The sequence below is a fragment of the Dipodomys spectabilis genome, unplaced genomic scaffold, assembly GCF_019054845.1.
Source record: "Dipodomys spectabilis isolate Male_0828 unplaced genomic scaffold, ASM1905484v1 ptg000066l, whole genome shotgun sequence".
Lineage (NCBI taxonomy): Eukaryota > Metazoa > Chordata > Mammalia > Rodentia > Heteromyidae > Dipodomys > Dipodomys spectabilis.
This window is the reverse complement of record NW_024870743.1, coordinates 10,250,274-10,272,993: the sequence shown is the minus strand read 5'-3', so window position 1 is coordinate 10,272,993 and position 22,720 is coordinate 10,250,274. Positions and strand designations below refer to the sequence as shown.

Here is a 22,720-nt window from a genome sequence, read left to right as displayed (position 1 = left end):
ATATAATTAAATTAGCCAGGCACTGGTGATTGACACGTGTAATCATAGCTACTTGGGAGATTGAGATCTGAGGATCTCAATTCAAAGCCATCCTAGGCAGGAAAGTCCGTGAGACTCTTAGCTTCAATAAACCACCACAAAACTGCAAGTGGCGCTGTGGCTTTAAGCGATAGAGTGCTAGCTTTGCACAAAAGAGCTCAGAAACAGCACCCAGGCTGTAAGTTCCAGCCCCATGACTGGCAAAAAAATAAATTGGGTTATATAATTAAATTAACAAATATTACTAAGTTAGAATGCAATGAAAATGATACAAACTTAGTACATAAATGTAAATGGAGGAATAAGTTAATTTATTAGTTTGATGAACCAAAGTGGCATGGTTCTTGAAAGGTACAATTAAAAAAAAAAATCAGCTAGGCGCCGGTGGCTCACATCTGTAATCCTAGCTACTCAGGAGGCTGAGATCTGAGGGTCCGGTAGAAAGCCAGCCCGAGAAGGAAAGTCCATGAGACTCTTATCTTCAAAAAAACCACTAGAAAACCCGAAGTGGTGCTGTGGCTCAAGTGGTAGAGGGCTTGCCTTGAGCTGAAGAGCATAGGGACAGTGCCCACTCCCAGAGTTCAAGCCCCGTGACCGATTCCCCCCCCCTCCCAAAAAAAGTTAAGAAAAATCAACATTCAATATTTCAAGATATATGTCCAACCTGTTTGCTGCTTTGGCACTGGAAGAAAATAATATGAATTTATAGCGTTTTATTTTAGGACAGGACTAATTCAGAAATCTTTTTGCACCAAATTATAGATGTCAGCCTTGTGTGAATTTTTCAAACCTGTTTCTTTAGGTGGCAAGAGTGCCGTCCTTACAGCTCTCATAGTCGGTCTTGGTGGAAAAGCAATTGCTACCAATAGAGGATCCTCTTTAAAAGGTTTTGTGAAAGATGGACAGAAGTAAGTGCTTTCTGCATGTACTTTTAATTTCTTAAGCAATAAGCAGCTGCTGTAGAATCTCACTTCATATAGACCAACAGGAATGGAGTAGCTTCTAGAACTGGAGCAGGGATTTCATAGCTTTTCATTCCTTTCTCTTGTGCTTCCTGCCAACGTGACCCATTGTTTTGGGGAATTACTGGTATATGCTGCCCTCCTGTACAATGCTCTTGTTACTTTTCTGGAATCCATTTATCTACTTGTATACATTGTACCTTTTAGGGTCTCGAACCGAATCCAACATCACAGGACCATATTGATATGATGATGGTGAGAGTAAATTCACTGATTAGCCATGGTGTTTTTGCACAAAATTGCTTTCCATAGTTTGCTAAGAATTTCAAAATATTATCCTATTTTTCTGACTTTGATTTTATATCCTTAATGAGTATGATCATGCTATTATAAGTGTTAATAGTCAAAGTTTCTAAAATTCTAGGCACTGAGCACATTAGAGAAAATAAGCAATCTTGCACTGGGAAAGAATGTAACAGAATTGAGGACCTTTAGTTGTATGAGACACAAGGATTTTTTCAGAGTTATATGGTGATGTAAAAATCACAAATCATTTTTTTAATCTACTGATGGAAGACTTGGCTAAACAGTTGTTACTCTTTCCTGGCTTCACATTTATATTTCTTTTTCTGTAAATTGCCTTCATATATTAATTGTTGTATTAGTTATCCATTGCATCATTGTGGACTTGTTACCTTTGCCTACTAACAGTTCTTTCTCCAGACTGATTTCTCTCCTGGCTCTCTTTCTTTTTCCTTGTTCTGCTCTTCTTTAATTTCCCTCCCATAACAGATAACACACAAATTCATATTCTCCTCTCTGTCTCTTGCTTTCTCAGGCTTTCTCTCTGAGCTGCAGCCTCAGTCCCTCTTCATTCTTCTTCATATTACACCATATACCACTGAAAGAATCCTTGTCTCTCAGGACAACTAAGGCCTTAAATTCTATTATTTTCTCCCAGTATATCTAATGTACTCAATGCCTAGAATTATAGAAATGTTGACTATTAATACCAATATACAATAGGTTATATAGTAGACTTTCCTTTTCTATAACTATTCAAGAATCCAACCTGAATAAGATACATATTGCTCAAAAGATTTCTAGTTCCTTCTAAGAGAAGAAAAGATACATAGAAAATACTTCTGAGCCACATAATCACCTCCCTGCTCTTTCCCAATTTATATTTCTTAACATCAGATAGTTTTATTTTCTTAATTCCCAAGTAATTGAAAAATGAAAATTTCTTTAATCCTAATCTTAGAAAAATCATTACTGTACCATGCATATTAAAGGTCTGCTGTTACCATAATGCTTTATTATGTAATTCAGAGCCATCAACAATGTAATGTTGATACAATCTTTATATGAAAATGTATCTTATCTATATGATGTGAAACAGCCACAATTTAATGTTTTCTGTGTGAATATGATGTTGCTTTTTTGCACATAATAGTTGATTACATTTTATTAAGCATAATATTGTCAGGCACAGTATCTTTAACAGTTTTCTTTAGGAGACTGTGCCATCAACCTTCAATGAAAAGTTAATTTTCTAATGATTTACAGATTATTTAGATTTTTGAAAATCATAACCTACTATTATAACTGCACTTTACCTCTATGTGACTTAACTCAGCCTCATTGTTTTAGCTCAGCAGATATCTCAATAACATTACGGAACAGAGGAGATGATGCCTACAGGGCAAATGTGTATGGTGACACCATCGTGGTACAACAGCACATCAGCGTGGATGGAGGCCGATCTTACAAACTAAAAAGTGGAGCTGGTTTGTGTTTTCATTTTATATGAAATACTAGTCAATCCTCAAATATTCATTTAAAGGACACTTTTTCTCAGACACTTGAAACCACAACAAATCTGATTATTCTAAGGGACATTCTGGGTGCAGTGCTACGATTACAGAATTTGATGGATTTGATACAGGCTGTGACATTTTGTTCTCAACTGCAACCCCCCCTTTCCTTTTTATGATTTCTACAGAGATAGCTGAAGGAAAAAGAAGGGAGGTTCAGGTTTAGAGTTATTGGAAAGAAGAGATTGGTAAGAAACAAGGTAATATGGTTAGTTGCAAGAAGAAATAGGTACTTAACTGCATATCGCATTCTTTCTTTCTCTGTATACTTCTGTTATGCCTAGGATATCAACCCAGTCCATTCAGATTTAGGCATACTTAGTTGTACCTTTTTTGTTGACACAATGAAAGGTAATTAGTAGTTACATTTTGTAAATAATTATACATTTTTTTTCTGTATTATCGCTCTAGAAGCAGTCTGGTCATTTTATGTTTCTTACAACTAGGGACTTTAGTTTCTACTAAGAAAGAAGAGCTGGTTGCAATTCTTGATCACTTTAACATACAGGTAAGACAAATTTGATTTATTAAGTTGATACAACTGGTTTTTTTGGTGTGGTTTTACGTGTGGCATATAACAATTAAAATGATCTTGTAAATAAATTGACCACCAGAAGAATAGTTGTACTATAAATTTTTTAGTGAAGCTCTTTAAAATTTCCCAGTGTAACATGATTTCTTTTTCTTTTTCTTTTTTTTGGTGGCTGTATTACTTGAGACATATTTATGTTCAGTCGATTTTCTTACATTCTTGCCCAGGGTTGGCAGTTCCCTTACCTCAACTTCCAAGTAACTGGTGGGATTAGAAGCATGCAACACCATATCCACCTAGTTCTTTGTGGTAGACTCACCATCTTTTTTGTCCAGGCTGATCTTGTACATATGGTCTCCTATTTCCACCGCCCAAGTAGCTGGGATTACAGGTGTGAACCATACCATGCCTGACTTGAGCATGAAGTTTAATGTTTAATATAGTACCTTTAATTTGATATAGCAGTAAAGAACATTTAGTCTAAACTGATATGTGCTAAAATTAATGTTGATAAGGCTGTAGAACTTCTTTGCTTTCTTCTGCATTCAAAATACCAGGTAATTCTTGAAGGAAGAACGTTTCTTCTGAAAAGAAACAAACATTTCTTTATGTACTCTGAAGTTATTGATCACACTTGCAAGAGACAAGGTTTGAGTCCTTTCTGTTAAGATACTTCGGCTGAATTTATTGAAATGAGGAATATGTATTCCTCTAACATTAACAGTGGAATTATCTTTAGAGATCATGTGCTTCAGATCCTTTGTTTTGCAGGTGAGAAACTAAAAGTCAGAAAAAAGATAAATTTGCGCCTAAGGCTGTAAAGGTGTGGTTTTTGTTAGAGTCTGGGTTGGATCTTTGGCATCTTTGTTTCATTCTACTATTCTGTCTGTAGTACCTATCCCAGGATTAAAAATACCAAAACTAATTATCGAAGAAAAAAAAACAATTAGTAGTTTGCATCTTTTGCCCAGTTTGAGTTAGGAAAAAGCCATCTAAGAACATATGGGATGCTGTATACTAGGGTAGCTACTAATTTTTCAATTACGTATTTCAAGTGGTCAAAGGGCCTTTGACCACTTGAAATATGTAATTGAAAAATTGAAATTTAGATTGTATTAAACTTCATGAAGAGAAAAAAAACCATGTGGATTGGACTTCCATTTTGGACAATGCAGGTTTTAAGACACTATCATTAAAAATTGAGGACAACCAGATAATAGAGCAAATACTTTCCAGCCTAGAACATAACATTTCATTAAAAATAATCCAAAAGCCCTAAAGTTAGAATTAAGGAACCATCAGTGTTGGGAGAATCTTGAGCATCCAGTATAGTTGCATACTCCATGCTTGCCCTGTGGGGATCTCTACTTGATGGTCCTGTAGTAAGCACAGTGGTTGGAAATCACCTCTACCCTGGGCTTCTTATAATTTCATTAGAAAGCTTTCATTTTGTGGAAAGTTGAATTGAGCCTATTTCTATGTATTCCTACAGCCTTGAAAATATAAAACCTATTTATTTTCTCTTGAAATACTTGGCATTTATTACCATGAATCACTTAATTCTCTTATATTGTCTTATTAAGCCATAAGTAAAGATATGGGTTCACTGATCAAAAAAAGAGTCCTATATAGTAGCTTCTGTCCACACATAGATGCTAAGCATTCAAGGTGTTAATCAACTCAAATTGAGATATGCTGAAATGCAAAGTGCTAGACTTTAAACTTAATGTTTCTTTTTTGTTGATTACATATTAAAGATAGCATTTTTGCACTACAGTAGATTAATATACATTAGTAAAATTTTGCACTTTTGGCATTTTTAATGTGAAATACTAAAATTTTAAATTTTATGTGTGGATAGCATGTTTCTATTGGCTTGTGATGACCTAGAATAATTAGGACAGAGAAGTGTATTTAGAATTTTCTTGAATTAATCTGATTATTTCTCCTGTGTTGCCTATTCCAAGGTATTAAAAGGTAAATCTACAAAATTCTCCCATAACCCTAAGAATTGCATACGGACTAAAAGCCCATTTCACATGCAATCAAAGTGTTACAAAGAAAGACAATAAATGTTGATGAAGTGATTAATCCCAAATTGTTGATAAAATATCTGATAATAAAGCTAATGTGTAAAATTTTACTTTGAAGTGTCCAGATGCAAGGTGAAACTAATGTTTCAGGAGGTATTGTAAAAAATTATGTGGCAGAGTCTGTAAAATTAAAACAATGTAATAGATATAATGATTTCTTTATAATTGTTGTTTATTTCTTTTTTTTTTTTTTGGGTCCAGTCATGGGTCCTGAACTCTGGGCCTGGGCACTGTCCCTCAGCTCTTCAGCTCAAGGCTAGCGCTCTACCACTTGAGCCACAGCGCCACTGCCGGCTTTTTTCTTTTCTCTGCTTATGTGGTGCTAGGAATTGAACCCAGGGCCTCATGCATGCAAGGCAAGAGCTCTACCACTGAGCTACCTTCCCAGCCCCTGTTGTTTATTTCTTTACTTAAATGCTTTTCATTATTTTAGAAGCGAATAGCCCAGCATTTTATTTAAAAGAAAATTTTTAGTTCATGTCTTAGTAATGTTACGTAATCTGTATTGTACACATAGTAAAAATGAAGAGTTTTAAAGAGTTACCCCACATTTATGCTGATCTTATATAATCTCTTACCTATGAGCAAGAGTTTTTAGCATAGAAATTGCTTTGTCATTAAAATAAAGATATAGTTGATTCATGATTCTGAATTTTTTTGAAACAAGTTCTTCACCCCCATCCCTATCCCCCCTTAAAAAACACATTTCCATGGGCTGGGAATGTGGCTTAGTGGTAGAGTACTTGCCTAGCATACATGAAGCCCTGGGTTTGATTCCTCAGTACCAAATAAACAGAAAAGGACAGAAATGGTGCTGTGGCTCAAGAGATAGAATGTTAGTCTTGAGCACAGAGAGGTTCAGGGACATGCCCAAGCCCTGAGTTCAAGCTAAGGATTGGCAAAAAATCCCCACCAAAAACCAAAAAGCACACTTCCCACTGTTCTTTGATGGTTTCAAATTGGTAGTCAAAGATAGTTGAAGCAATGACTTATTTTAGATGACTCTTACTCCAGAAAAAAATAAATTACTTCATTTCTATTCGTTTTATATTTAGTTAAAACATAAACACATAGGACATCTGGAATCAGAGCTGTGAGAGAAACAATTTTTATCACTATAATTCTGATTAGTAGTAACCAAATTGTACTGTGTATAGTTGGAAAAGCTCACTAGAGTTAGTGGGACAGAGCACAACAAAAACTCAAGACAGCTGACTTCTGGGTATATTCCCATGCAGTTGTCCTGTGATTGCAGTGGCATAAGGTAGTGTAATCTTTATGGAAGTAAAAAACCTTCCAAGACAACACTTGCGAGTTCTTGATGTTGTGCCCTCTGGGATGATAAAAGGTTGAATGTGACTTTCATTTATTTTGGTATCATGAAGTTTGCCCCATGTCAATTATGTATCTTTCAGGTTTTTCTTGAAGATACTAAGATGAAATGTTAAAAATTGATGTTTTTTAAAAAATTTGTTTTCAGGTGGATAACCCAGTGTCCGTTTTAACACAAGAGATGAGCAAGCAGTTTTTACAGTCGAAAAATGAGGGAGACAAATACAAAGTAAGAAACACCACAACAAATACAAATCAACTCCCCCCAATGTACTTTATTCATGCCTGCATAGAAGATGATGAGATCTTTCTTTCAAAGTCAGGTTTTTAAAATAATAATGAATAAATAGATAAGAAGCCTGCTAAGTAAGACAATGTGTATAATTTTCTTGTCAGGTCGTTGTTTTTACTTTATGTCTTTTAATTCTTAAAGAATAATTATTGAATTAAGGGCCTGGGCACTGTCCTTGAGCTTTTTTGCTCAAGACTAGCACTTTACCACTTTGAACCAAAACTTCACTCCAGTTTCTGGGTGGTTAATTGAACTCTGGGACTGGGCACTGTCCCTAAGCTCTTCAGCTCAAAGCTAGTGCTCTACCACTTGAGACACAGTGCCACTTTTGGTTTTCTGGTGGTTAATTAGACTTTCCTGACCAGGCTGGCTTTGAACTGCAGTCCTCAGATCTCAGCCTCCTGCGTAGCTAGGATTACAGGCATGAGCCACAGGTACCCAGCTCACACACTTTTCTTCTGGGCTGCCTTTTGAACCATGATACACAAATCGCAGCATCCTGAGTAGCCAGAGTATAGGCATGAGCCACCAGTGCCCAGTGTAAGAGTGGATTACTTTTAAGAAATAAACTTTAAGGAAACACAAAGGAACAATGAATAATATTTATTGAATAATAATTTAGAAATTTTAAACTTTAAAAATTTAAAAGTTAACCATTTCTAGCTACTTAGGAAGTTGGGACCTGTAGGATTATGGTTCAAAGCCAGCCTGTATAGAAATTTCCATGAGACTACATCTCCAGTTAACTAGCAAAATGTCTGGCTAAAAGAATGGCTTGAGTAGAATGCTGATAATGAGCTAGCAAACCAAATTAGAATAAGGACCTGATATCAACTCCCCAAAGCAATCGAGGGAGAGGGAGTTGGGGAGGGGAAGAGAAGAGGAGAGGTAATAGTGTTTTCAGTAAGTTTTAATATTTCCTGTTCTAAATAGTTTTACAACTTAACTACTTTTGAGGATAACAGTGCTGTTTGTTTCTCTTAAAGGATGGAAAAATTTGTGCACATGAGTTTTCAGAATTACATTTACTCTTACACACAAAGGGCTTGCTCTTGTGAATCATGAAGAACAGTACCCATTAACATGTAGATGTGAACATAGCAGGAGTGTACTTAACAGTTCTGTTTTTATCTACATACTTGTATTTTTAATCTTTTTTTTACATATGAGTCTGGTTGTCAGAAGTCAAGTTTGTCTTTATTTTTCTTAGATCCATGGAAGTTTAAAACTCTTACATGTATTTTTCTTTTGATTTACAAAGTTCTTCATGAAAGCAACGCAACTGGAACAGATGAAGGAAGATTATTCATACATTATGGAGACAAAAGAAAGAACAAAGGAGCAGATAAATCAAGGCGAAGAGGTTTGTAAATAGCATATAACTTTTTGAAATAAACCAAATTTCTATAGTAGTTATGGTAATTGTATCATAAAATTACCTTTCTCAGCTGGGTGCCAGTGGCTCATGCCTGTAATCCTAGCTACTCAGGAGGCTGAGATCTGAGGATCGTGGTTGGAAGCCAGCCTAGGCAGGAAAGTCCATGAGACTCTCTATCTCCAATAAACTACTAGAAAACCAGAAGTGGCGTTGTGGCTTAAGCAGTAGTGCACTTGTATTGAGCTGAACTGCTGAAGGACAGCGCCTAAGCCCAGAGTTCAAGCCCGTGACCTACCAAAAAAAAAAAAAAATTACCTTTCTCTAGCCTAGGAGTACACCTGTACTCCTAGTTAAGGCAAAGATGCCTTAAGGCTTGATGTCAGCCTGGACAAATTGATTGAGGTTCTCTTTGTAAAGCAAACATGTTCATCAAACCTGATGTGTATGAACATGTGGTCCTATCTACTTGAGAGATGAAGGTAGAAAGAAGGGTATTGGTTGGAGACAAGTCCTGGAAAAGTTAGCAGAAGACACTATGGGGGTGGTGGTGGGGGCCCAAAACTGAAATAGCCAGGTGCTATTAATGTAATCATGAGCTAGTGGCACATGACTGTAATCTTAGCTGTTTGTGAGGCTGATATTGGGAGATGTGTGGTTTGAGACCAATGTGAGAAAAAACTTTCTTTACCTTCCATACCAAGAGCTGGATGGAGTGGCCTTGTGCCTGAGCTTCACGGTAAGGCTAACATAGCTGGGTTGATTGTGTTCAGGCTCGTGCCCATGCAAAAACTAGACCCTATCTCAGAAGAAATCAGCAGAAGTCAGGGTTACAGGTGTAGTTCAACTGTAAGTGTGCCTACCCTCCATGCTCTCCTACACCTCCCCAAAAGGGACAAAAGCACTCTGACATATATTTGCTTTCTAATTTAATTCATTAACAATTATTTTTGTAATAATGGGTATGTACATGTCTTACTTCTACTAAACTATAAATCACATTATATTTTTTAACCTTGACATATGAGTAATTATTTCCAAATTAAGCTATCACTAATTTCCAGTATAGTTTGAAAACATTACAAAGAATCCAGTTTCTGCAAGTTGATCTTAAACATGAGGTGCAATTATAATGACATATAGTAGCTGACTCATTACATCAGCAAATTGTTACCATTCTTAAATTGTTAGCATTCTTTAAGCAGCTAATAGCTTGGTAGCAGCTGTCACATCAGTACTCATCAACTTGGCAGCCATACAAATAGTTCAAATTTTAAGGCACTGCCACCAACCATGGTTTACAACAGTTTGTCGTTAATATCTGTTAGACTCTTTTGAATACTCTCATCTTCTTCAGATTCCTGAAGATCCAGCTTTCTGTCTGATAACCAGAGATTTCCAAATAAGATGACTTATATTACTTAAGGTATTCCACCAGTTTTACATGAGTCTGTATCTTACTGTTTTGTTAAAAGATCAGTCGAGTCTTTAGCAACATTTTACTTTCAAGATAGAATGAAATTTTGAATACCAAATTTATTAGATCACTCTTGCCATTGTACCTCTGTTTATGAGAAATGTTTATTTTGAGTTAGGTCTATAGTTATGGTAATTCACTAAGTGAAAACTCAAAAATCAAACACCAGCATATTTATATTTATTTTGATTCTTTACATATTGTTCTTTCACACCTGTATTAATGTGGTAGTATATTAAGGAACTACTAAAACACATAGAATTAATACAATGTCCTGTCTTGGAGTATGTTGTTCTTATACACAGGTAATATTTGCATATTTGACATTTATTATTTAAAAGATAAAAATCAGAAAACAATTTCTTTCTTGAGGCCAGTTTGGGTTTAAAATACCCACTTTTTCCATGGTGTACCTTGTTCTCAAAGTTAGAGATATTTTGGTTATGAAGTTTAAGGACTGTGTCCATATATTATATAACAGCATACCCAGTGCATAATTGTGGGACTGTTTGAGAGGGTTAGAGAAGCGAGAGGAAAAGAGAGTATTAGTGTTTGAATTATACCGAATATATTATGCCTATAAATGAAGATAGCAAAACAATTGTTATTAGTTGTACAAAGAGATTATAACTCCAGAAGTGTGGTTGTGAGTCTGAGACATCTTCGTCAGTGTCATCCCTTACGCCATTCTCCTTGATTCCACCCCCCATCACTACCCTCAAGTTATATAGTTTGATTTCTGTATAATATACATTGAATATAATGCCTGTATTTGCAAGAATGTAAAACAGGTCTTAAGGGGTGAGGATTCTAGTAGGATAGAGGAGAGTGAAGGAGGGTAAATAAGGTCAAAATATTTATGTACATGTTTAAAAACAGTGAAGCTTAAATAGCGGTAGGAGGGAGATTGAGGGAAGAGAGTAAGTCTAAGCAAGTTATATTACATGCATATAGAAACTATTCAACAGTACGACTAATTGATATTAATAAAAAATGTTAGAAAAAAAGCATTTTTCTAAGCATATAGGCACTGGTCAAGTTGGTAGAGCCTTTAATAAGTATAAAGTTCTAAGTTCAAATTCTAGTACTACAAAAAGTTCATAGTTAACTATATGTCCTATTCCTTAAAATTAGCCCTCTGCTTAACTAGTTACGTCTTTAAGAAATAGCATATGAAGATGAGGAATGAATGTCCTTGTGTGCATGACTATTAAGTAGCTTACAATGGAGTTGCCACTTAACAAAGCAGTTTATGAATACAATACATCTTGATCAGTGCCATCCCTTTCAACATTCTCACTCATTCCTCCCATCACATTCCTTCCCTCACTTTTCTTAATTTTGTAGGATATACATTGACTGCATTTTCTCCTCCCCCTTCTCCTCTTGTTGCATCTTCCCTCCTCTGCTTGACCCCAACTCACTCCTTTTAAGTATTCACTTCCTCATGTTGATTTTGTTAAATGTTGACTTAGTCTTTCTAAGGAATTTGCAGTACAAGTTCTCCCTTGAAACTACCATATTTCAGTTTATACATTTATATACACTTGCATACCACCCAACGCATATGCTTTTAAGTTAATAAGCTAATTCCAGCTTTCACATGAGGGAAGACATGCAGCCTTTGTCTTTCTAAGCCTGACATCCCTTAACAGTTTTTTTCTAGGTCTTTACATTTCTTTACAAATGATACAATGTTCATTCTAATGGATGAGTAAAATTTCATTGTGTATATATATACCATGTTTTCTTAATCCATTTGTCCATTGAGGGCCATTTGGTCTGATTCCATACTTTGACGGTGGTGAGTGTGGAAAAAACTGAAACTGGATCCTTACTTATCACCTTGCACCAGCATCAATTAAAAATGAACCAGAAACCTTAATGTGAGATCTGTACCATAAAGCTATTACAAGATGGAGTAGGAGAGACATCCTAATACTTCTTTTGGCATAGGAAGAACTTTCTGAGTACAAATCCAGAAGCACGGCAAATCAAAGAAAGATGTAATAAATGGGATTGTATCAAACTGAAAAGTTTCTGCATGATACAACATAGATTGCTGGATATAGCCACAACTACCAACAACCTAAGAAGACAGCCTACAGAATGGGAGATTATTTTTTATTTTATTTTATTTTTTTGGTTGGGCTTGGGGCTTGGGCACTATCCCTGCGCAGCTCAAGGCAAGCGCTGCTCTACTGCTTGAGCCACAGCACCACTTCCGGTTTTCTAGTGGTTTATTGGAGATAAGAGTCTCATGGACTTTCCTGCCCGGGCTGGCTTTGAACCGTGACCCTCAGATCTCAGCCTCCTGAGGAGCTAAGATGACAGGCGTGAGCCACCAGCGCCCAGCAGAATGGGAGATTATTGCCAGCTATACATCAGCTAGTGGCATAATATCCAGAATATATGGAGCACTTAAAAAACTCTCAACCAACAACCTAATTAATGAATGGGCTAATGAGGTAAAGAGCGTCTTCTAAGAAGAAGTAGTAAAAATGGTCAGTAGACACATGAAGAAGTCCTCAACAGTTCTAGCCATAAAGGAACTGCAAATCAAAACAACACTGAGATGCCACCTTACCTTAGAATTATTAAGAAAACAGTAACACAATATGTTTGAGGATGTGATCAAAAGAGAACTTTAACACACATTGGTGGGAATGTAAACTTGCTTAACCACTTTAAGCATTATGGAGGTCCCTCAAAAAACTAACCACAGATCTACTCTATGATCCAGTATTTCCATTCCTGAGCTCCCCCAAAGATAAACCAGGGTATAGTACAGCCGCTACCATAACCGTGTTCATTGTAGTGCTGTTCACCATAGTCAAGGTATAGAGTCAGCCCAGACACCCCTCATTGGACAGATGGGTAACAGTTTTGTTCATAAAGTGGAAATACAAAATAGAGCATAAGAATGGGTAAAGTTAGAAGCATAAAATATGGAGTAGAAGATCTATGGTTTTTGACCTCTTGAGAGTCAGTAGGGAGACAAAGGTCCAATATATACAAAGGGGGATGGAAGCTATTTTGTAGCTTCAGGTAGAGACAGCTGCCCTAGATTTGTATCTTACGATTGTTGGAAGTTGAAAAGGTTTCCATCTGATGGTTTCTATATCTGAAGCAAGAGAGGAGGAGGGGAGAATGAAGCTATATGTGAGATTCGTATAAAGTGATCATTGATTAAAATAATCTTGGAGAAAGGGAAAGTGAATTGGATCTAGAAGACAAAATAAGATCTACAGGTTTAAGTTCTTGCTTAATATGGAAGATAGGAGTGAAGTGAGAGAGACTGTACAGAATATGCAGTCTGTTCTAATGGCATGATATTTAATACTTATTTGGTGTTTTTTTTAAGGTAACTAAAACATTAGGTATAAAAATTATAACTTGTTTGATCTTTGGTTATAAATTCTTTATGATCATTACATTATCTTTGGAATAGTTACTGCATAATACCTGTGCTTTGCCTTTAAGAACCAGCCTGTGAAGACAGGGAGTAAAAAGAAAAATGGGACAGTGGGTTTATGGAATTGTCATCTTGAGCCTTTAATTCTTTTGCTCTTCTGTGAAGAATAGTTGACCATTTTGTATTGCAGATATTAGCAAACTATTACATTTGGTTTTGGCATGAACAAGATTTTTTTTTTTTTAATCAGTGTTACTAAGAAATTATTCTTTTTTCTTTTAAGCGACTCACTGAACTAAAGCGCCAGTGTTTGGAGAAAGAAGAACGTTTTCAAAGTATTGCTGGTTTAAGTACAATGAAGACTAACCTTGAGTATTTGAAACATGAAATGGCTTGGGCAGTGGTAATTTTTACTTATTTACTAGTTTGTCACATTTAGAATATATTTCATTACTATTTTAATAATTTGCCATATATTTCATTTTAGGTCAATGAAATTGAAAAGCAACTGAATGCTATTAGAGATAATATCAAAATCGGAGAAGATCGTGCTGCTAGACTCAACAGGAAAATGGAAGAACAACAGGTAGTTATAGTTCCTTTTAATGCAGATATAATGGCTTAAATCATGAGATTGTGATATTAGTCTATTTCTGACCTATGAGAGTAGAAGTTTTCATTGAAGTTACAGTTGAATTTATTATTCTGTTAAAGCAGAGATGTGCTTTTTCTGTGGGCTGTTGTAGCTGTCTTTTTTTAAAAACAATACTGTTTGGCTGTCATGAGCCTGAGCTTGGTTGTGGTGAGGGCCACTGATCTTGTAAGCCTGTGGGTGATGGAAGTTTGTTTCTGACAAGAAGTACTAGAATATAAAGCTTTTACTCTTGAGTTCATTGAGAAATATAGGAGTACTAGGATAATAGTCAATTAGAGTAGTGTTAAGGGAACTTTAAGGAAATTGAATTTTAGAACCCAGAAGCTAGATTTCCTGAGACAGGGAGTTAAATGTATGGTCCATGTTGTCAGTGTCCCATTTTGGTCCCTTAAAATTTTTGTTCTACATTATTAACATCTCCAATCTTTAATTTTTCCCTCCGGCCTGCCTTCCACGTGCTTGTGGAGTAAACTATATGCAAATTTGATCATCTGTTATTTGATCATCTGGGAGTGAGAGACTTTCTGTTACAGCTTTGTAACCTCAGAAATTAACACTTGTTGTTAACTAAATGTGGGTCAAATTAAATTATGTCTTAGTATTTTATGTATGTTTATCTGATGTCTTGAGTAATATTAAATTTATTATAGGAATATAAATCATACATAATTAAAATTTTTTTCTCAGAAGGAAATATTTCAATAATATTATTTTGTTAAAGGTCAGACTTAATGATGCAGAAAATAAATATAAAGATATTCAAGATAAATTAGAAAAGATTAGTCAAGAGACAAAAGCACGAGCCCCAGAATGTATGGCCTTGAAAGCTGATCTCACTGAAAAGAAAAGAACTTTCAATGAAGCTGAGGTAAGAGAGATGTTTAATCTGAATATTACAAACTCCATAGAAATGTAAAGACTGTGTTACTTGGCCCTTCTCTGTCAGGTGACCTGGGTCAAAACTGTGTGCTTTCACTCTAAAAAATGTAGAGGTTTCCCAGAAATGAAACCATTCACTTAATTTTTTTATCTGATAATTTGATTAGGGAGCCAAAGATATACAATGGGGGAAAAAAAACAGCCTCTTCAATAATTGCTGTTGGGAAAACTAGCCATCCATATGCAGAAAACTAAAAGTGGATCCCTATTTGTCTCCATGCACTAATATCAAAGTTGGATCAAAGAATTTGTCAGACCCCAAACTTTGAACACTACAAGAGAGAATAAGAGAAACATTAGGACTTACAGTGAAGGTAGAAATTTCTTGAAAAGAGTTAGGGGCACAACAGATAGGAGAAAGGCATGAAAAATGACAAGTGAGACTACATCAAAACAAAAAAATTCTGTACAGCTTAAAACATAGTTACTAAACTAGAAAGACAGCCAACCAATTGGGAAAAGAATTTTACCAGCAATTTATCAAAGGCCAAGGAGCCTCTCCCAGACCTAATAAACCAGTCACTAACTAAACGGGCAAAGAAATACATATACTAATAAGTTAATAATCTAATTCTAGAAGAAGAGGTAAGAATGGCAAAGAAATATGTGAGGAAATGCTCACCATCATCCCTGGCCATAAAGGTAATGCAAATTGAAAACAATTCTGAGATTCTATCTCATCCCCAGTTATATTGGCCAACATTGTGAATTTGAACAACAACAAATGTTTGTTGGGGATGTATGAAAACCCTACTGTGCTATTGGTTGGAATGTAAACTAGTGCAACCATTCTGGAAATCAGTCTGGAGGTTCCTCAAAATATTAAGCATAGATTTTTTTCCTTATAACCCAGCAATACCACCCCTGAACAACTACCCTGAACATCAAAGGCCAGGATATGATAAAGAAATCTGTACATCAGTGTTCATTGCTACCACTATTCACAATAGCCAAGATAGAGAAACAGGCCAGATGCCCCACAGTAGATGAATGGATCTAAAAAATATGCTACCTATATTATAATGGAATTTTACACAGCCATTAGAAAGAGTAAGATAATGTCATTTGCAGGGAAATGGATGGAACTAGAACCAATCATGTTGAATGAGATAAGCTATGTTAAGAGAGTCAAATGGCACATGTTCTCTCTGATACATAGAAATTAGATCTAAAATACACTGGGATATGATAAATTATACAGGATTCTAGCTCCTCCTACACAGAACAAAAGAGGATATTCAAGGCACAATGCCTATGCACTTCTTCATATTAACATAAAATTATATATATGTATATACATAAATGAACAAGATAGGGAAATAAAAGACCTCTATTTTTTATTTTAATTTTTTTAGTTTTATATTTATATTTTTTGATGATTCTGTCTTTTTCTTACGTATGGTATATTCAAGTGTATATCTTTAGGAGAAAACGGGTGGAAAAGTGCAGCAGTGGAACTCTCTGGACATTTGTGAAAGTGAACTATGCAACTCATAGGTGGAGATGGGAAGAAGGGACTGAGAGAGCATGAGGGAACAGAACATACTGTACAAAGGAAATATACCTATTACCTCACTCATATAACTGTAATTATAGTCCTTCTGTACATCGTTTCCATAACAATAATAAAATAAATTAATAAAAAATGTAGAGGTTTTAAATATGTGCTTTCTTATAAAATCATATTTCTGTACATAATGCAGCCTCTAATTTTGGAAATTAGCCAAAAGTGGACTTGAGTGGAATATTTGTTTTTTCAAATTATTACAATATGTCCAATTTTTTGTTAGGTTTTGTATAATCGGTCACTAAATGAATATAAAGCACTAAAAAAAGATGATGAGCAGCTCTGTAAAAGAATTGAAGAGCTAAAGAAAAGGTAAGAGTTACTCTACAATTTTCACATATCTTGTCATAAATAAGTAATTTAAGTGCAGTGTAGTATTTATATTTCTTGTGTTATTAATGATATTTTATACTTTTTCAGTGTTGGAATATATCTTTTTTTAATTTGACATTTTCCTACTTTACTCTTTACTGTTAGTAGTGATCAATCTTTGGAACCTGAGCGATTGGAAAGGCAGAAAAAAATCTGTTGGTTAAAAGAGAGAGTGAAGTCCTTACAGGATCAGGAAAATTCAGTCAATCAGGAAATTGAACAATTCCAGCAAGCTATAGAAAAGTACAAAGAAGAGCATAACAGACTTAGGTAAGTTCAGAATCCTTAAAATCTATTTAGTTATTTGAACATCATGTAGTTTTGCTGCTTATAAAACATACTTTTTTTGTTGTTTGGTACATTTCTTATACAAATAAGCGATCTTTTCAAAGTGTTTTCCCAGAGTCTGTCTTCTTGAGTCATTTGGGGATTCTCAGGTTATTACTTTGCTGTTTTTCCCCAGTCCTGGCATTTGAACTCATCCTCATATAGCTTGGGTTGCTTGTTTGGCTGCCACTGCCACTTAAGCCATACTTCAACTCTGGTTTTTGCTAGTTATTATAGAGATAGTCTCTGACTCTTTTGCCTGGACTGCCTTCAAACCGTAATCCTCTGAACCTCAGCCTCCTGAATATTTAGGAGTCTGGTAACAAAATTATTTTCAAATAATGAGTTCTGATTAGATGGATTGTTTTATTAACATGCAGGCTAATAAATGAATAGAAGCTAAACTTTTCTATATACCTATCCCATGCCTGTTTTGGTTCTGTACTTTCATTTTTCAGGAGAGAAGAATTCGATGTGAAGCAAGCAATGAACTACAATCAGAGGCAACTAAAAGAGTTGAAAGATAGTAAAACTGATCGAATAAAAAGATTTGGTTCGCATGTTCCAGCACTTCTGGAAGCAATAGATGATGCTTACAGACGGGGACATTTTGCCCACAAACCTGTAGGCCCTTTAGGTATTTGTTACTACTTAGTGAGAATATAATAAACATAACTCCTATTCACAGGAAGATGTGGACTTGGATTGTACATATATATTTTTTTTATTGTGAAAATACTGTACAGAGGGGTTACAATTACATGGGTAAGATAATGAGCACATTTCTTATCAAGCATTGTAGCCTCCTCCTTTGTTTCCCCTTCCTATCCCTTCATATCCTCCCCCCCACTCCCCATCCCCTCCCACCAAAGTTGTAAAGTTCGTTTTTCGACATAACAACTTGTACATCTCATTGTTGCAATGGGTCCTCCTGTATCCCTGTTTTAACGATTTGTTTTTTCCCTTCCCCTCCACATATACCAACATCATATATAGTGAAAGCAGGGGTTATACCATGGGGGAGGGACATACAAAGCAACAAAGACATAATCTTATAAATATGTACATATATATTTTAAAAATAATGAGAAACCTGCTTTATGCTTTCTAATTTTACTTTCATAATTTTAAAGCATAAAACAACTGAAGAAAGAGAACTTTGTAAACATAATACAGTTAATAATATGGTCCATATTTTCTCCTGAACAAATAAGTAATCACAACTGATTTAAATACTAGTTGATCGGACAAAACAAAAAAAATTGGCATAAAATAAACACCTGAATCTTTAAGAAATGACTTTGTTCTTTGTTTCTATTTAAGTTGGACAGCATGATTTCTGAGTCCTTCCTATTGATCAAGTCTGTGTTTATTCATGAATTTTCTTAATCAATACTCCTACAAGTGTTTTCTAATTCTATATGTTATTAGTTGATGAAGTTATGGGTATACTTTCTACTTTTAAACAACTGCATTTAGCTGTGCCAGTAACTAATCTCCTTTCACTAAGTAGAAATGAGCCTATATACATATCATGATCTAGTTCAGTAAATGAGCCTTGTTTTCTTCATCCTTAAATCTAACATTCTGATACTGACTAATTTCACATAAAATAACAAAGAATTTATTTGTAAATCATTTATCTTGACTTCAGAACACTATTTTAAGATCTGGAATTGTGTAAACTTACATGGAAAAGCTGTTGTTGATGTTTATGAGATTTTTTTCACAAGATTTGGTGTTTTCTCCTTTTTGCAAGTGATTCATGTGGGGATTCCCCCTTGTAGTTCAAAGGAGATCTGTGGTATTTTTTGAACTATTTTATATGGAAATAATAAAGTCACTTATGAACTGTTAAAAAATTAATATTTTTAAATAAGTACTAATGGACACTTGTAAATAAGTACTAATGGACATTTTTACAATTGCTGTCGCATTTAGGAGCCTGCATTTATCCTAAAGACCCTGAGCTTGCTTTGGCTATTGAATCTTGTTTAAAAGGACTTCTACAGGCCTATTGTTGCCATAATCATGCTGATGAAAGAGTACTGCAGTCACTAATGAAAAGGTTCTATCCACCTGGAACCCCTCGGCCACAGATAATAGTGTCTGAATTTCGGAATGAAGTTTATGATGTAAGACACAGGTAATCAGATTATATACTGTCTCTGATTTTGCTTAGTCACATATGCAATATTGGAAAGAGTTTAATAGCTTTGAATGTTTACCATATATGTCATACTGATTTGTAAAACTTCTCCAAGCAAGCCTGTATACCTTCAGTGTAGTTAATGGTCCTAGACATTATAAGCAGGTTCTTATTTAATAACCCTGAGGTGCTTACATGTTAAGGAAGTATAGCATAACAATTTTATTGATGAAGGAAATGATAACAGACTTACCAAGTAGATAGAAAAGTCCTAAAGGAAGGCCCTGGTGCATGTACATACAATACACACACACAACTTTTATGTGTATGAAATTACATTATATATACACACGCACAACTTTTATATGCCTGAGATTTATGTATTATGATTAAAGTTTGGTAAATAAAGTTTGACCCTTTTTGTCTCCTAGAGCTGCTTACCATCCAGAGTATCCAACAGTTCTGACAGCTTTAGAAATAGATAATGCAGTTGTTGCAAATAGCCTGATCGACATGAGGGGCATTGAGACAGTGCTGCTAATCAAAGTAAGCCAAACTCAAGATTGTTTTATAATTACTGTTCCTTTGTCATCATAGAATGATTGATAAGCTATTTTTTTTACGTCATAAGAAAATCTATGGAAAATAATAAAGCTTTAGGTTTATGTTTGCTACCTAAAGGAACAATATAACTTTTAAGTTTTTCTTTGTGAAATAATTTCACAAATGGATAGTATTAAGTATTTCATTTGACTACCTAAATAAGAATATGTTGTCTGAAAATAATGAGAAGTAATATTTTTAAATTGTATCCATGAGAAATACTTTGGCATTGTTTCAAACATATTTTTCCTTGTATTTTTTGTTTAGAATAATTCCGTAGCTCGTTCAATAATGCAGTCCCAAAAGCCGCCTAAAAATTGTAGAGAAGCTTTTACTGCTGATGGTGATCAAGTTTTTTCAGGACGTTATTATTCATCTGAAAATACAAGACCTAAATTCCTAAGCAGAGATGTGGATTCTGAAATAAGGTTGTAGTCAAGTTTAGCTTTACTATATTTTTCCCACTGCTTTCTTTGGGGTTTAATTTCTTTAATATCACTGTTGGTGTTTTCTTTCACTGGTTTCCTATAATTTGTCTCTTTATGGGGTTAAAAGGTTGTTTACCTGCATGTGACATTCTGGATTTGTAATAATTCTCCTTCATCACATTGACAACAGTATTCTGGGCTTCAGAATTCATTGTTCTCTGTCCACAAAGAGCTCAAAGGACTGAGCTTCATCACTGCCCACTGTTGCATATGGCCAACTGGCCTACATTCTGTCTGAAGCTCTTACGTTTGGTGCTTCGAATTGTACTGTTTTAATAAATATCAATTGACATAATTAAAATACATGCCTAGGAAAATAAATTGGCTAGAGAAAAAAAACTTAAGAAGTTAAGTAAAACTAATAATGCATTTAGTGATACTTTAAGAGTACACGAAGTTTTGGGTGCCATTAAAATTAAGGGTTTTTCAAAAAAAATTAAGGGTTTTTCAACCAAATGAATACAGCTGGTGAATTAATGGGTTGAATCTGAATTAATGATGTAGGAGATGTAAAAAGAACTTAAAAGAAATTAGGTAAATTGAAGTAAAAAAAAGTAAAGTATTCTAAATGAGTATATAAAGGAGACAGGAGAATTTTGTTGTAATAGATTTTTTAATTTTTATAATATTGGTCATTTGCATATGATTATAAGAACAGTATAAAATAATGAATTGGAATGTTTCAGAGCATTTGTTCAACAGGAAAAAGTTCAGTGCCCATTGGGTAGTAATTGGGCACTTGGTTTTATTTATTATCTCAATGAGCTTTCCAGTTATAAAAGTACATGCTATTTATAAGCAAGCTCCCTAGTGCAGTTTATAAAACAATACCTTTGCATTTTTGAATTGCCAAAATAATATATTGATAGTTTTCTAAATTAGGCTTTTCAAATTGTATTCTTTAATTTTTCTTGCAAGCAACCAATATTTAGTGATTACCCAGTGCGGTAAGAGAAGTGGTCAGCTGGTCATTGGATTAGTGCAGTGGAACAGACATAATGTGCCGCTGCAGGAGAGGGAGTGCTGCTGGAGAGCACATCTCCTCCCGCCACACAACTATTCTAGTAGGTCAGACATTACACATCTCATTAGAGAGGAACTGTTCTCCTGTTAAAACGAACTGAAAACTAAAGAGAAGCACTATCACGGGTAAAATTTAGTCACCCTAGCAAAAAATTTACAAAAATTTTTAACATTTTTATGAATGAGTTCTATTGGTCCCTCAAATTTATTCCCAGTTTTCAGAAAACTTTACAATAATGTTATTTACTTGATCTTTCTTACTCCCAGCAAATTGCTGTTCATAAAGGTGTCAACACTTATTTTTTCTTTTTTTTTGCTGCTCCCAGTGCTTGAACTCAGGGCCTGGGCACTGTCCTTGAGCCTCTCTGTGCTCAAGGCAAGTGCTCTACCATTTGAGGCATGGCACCACTTCTGGCATCTATGTCGTACTGAGGAATTGAACCCACGGCTTTATGCCTGCTAGGCAAGCACACTACCTCTAAGCTACATTCCCAGCCCCTCAACATCTACTATTGAGTAAATATTTCTTACTAAATGCTGTAGAATTAAACTAAATGTATCTGTTCTCATTTTTGTCAGAAATAGCACACCACTTCTCATTCTCTTCATTTTTATTGTTTATTATCTACTCAGCAAAACTTACTGAATTTTTTGAAGAAAACAAAGGTAGCACAGTTAATTTACTACCAGTACATATTTTATGTATGGTGCATGTATCAATAAAAAGAAAAATGCTATCTTACCATTTCAGCAACAAGAAGTCTTGAACTACTATGTAACCTCTGTAACCTCTTCTCTTCATTCTCTGCTTTGTGTATTTCTTTATTCTCCTACTTGGCCCAGCTAGCTGATGGAAACTTGTTTTTAGTTGTGATCCTTGTCAGGTCTTTTTTTTTTGATGGAAACTTTTGAGATTACAGTTTCTTCTTCCAGACTCCCTCTGTGTTCATGTACTTCTCTGGATGTATGCTATCCCTGTGCACAGTTTTTTTTTTCTTTTTCTCTTTTTGTCATTCGTGGGGCTTAAACTCGGCCTGGGCTCTGTCCCTGAGCTCTTCAGCTCTCGAAGGGCAATCTATCAGCTGAGCCACAGTACCGCTTCTAGTTTTCTGGTGGTTCATTGGAGATAAAGAGTCTTACAGACTTTCCAGCCTGAGTTGGCTTTGAACTGTGATCCTCAGATCTCAGCCCCCTGAGTAGCTA

General features: G+C 35.1%; 1 protein-coding gene across 4 annotated transcripts in view; it reads left to right on the top strand.

The window, feature by feature from the left end:
• The window catches only part of Smc6 (structural maintenance of chromosomes 6), an 83,243-nt gene that overhangs the window by 36,793 nt on the left and 23,730 nt on the right, over positions 1 to 22,720 (top strand). For 2 of the 4 annotated variants that reach the window (XM_042680840.1, XM_042680842.1), the window contains 14 exons: positions 842 to 947; positions 2,655 to 2,791; positions 3,325 to 3,386; positions 6,984 to 7,064; positions 8,389 to 8,490; positions 13,678 to 13,797; positions 13,882 to 13,980; positions 14,771 to 14,917; positions 16,779 to 16,867; positions 17,033 to 17,197; positions 17,713 to 17,891; positions 19,196 to 19,400; positions 19,835 to 19,949; positions 20,274 to 20,434. In XM_042680840.1, coding sequence (XP_042536774.1) covers positions 842 to 947; positions 2,655 to 2,791; positions 3,325 to 3,386; positions 6,984 to 7,064; positions 8,389 to 8,490; positions 13,678 to 13,797; positions 13,882 to 13,980; positions 14,771 to 14,917; positions 16,779 to 16,867; positions 17,033 to 17,197; positions 17,713 to 17,891; positions 19,196 to 19,400; positions 19,835 to 19,949; positions 20,274 to 20,434 — 1,768 coding nt within the window. The remainder of the gene's footprint in view (positions 1 to 841; positions 948 to 2,654; positions 2,792 to 3,324; positions 3,387 to 6,983; positions 7,065 to 8,388; positions 8,491 to 13,677; positions 13,798 to 13,881; positions 13,981 to 14,770; positions 14,918 to 16,778; positions 16,868 to 17,032; positions 17,198 to 17,712; positions 17,892 to 19,195; positions 19,401 to 19,834; positions 19,950 to 20,273; positions 20,435 to 22,720) is intronic. The other 2 variants (XM_042680839.1, XM_042680843.1) reach the window with 2 other exon arrangements.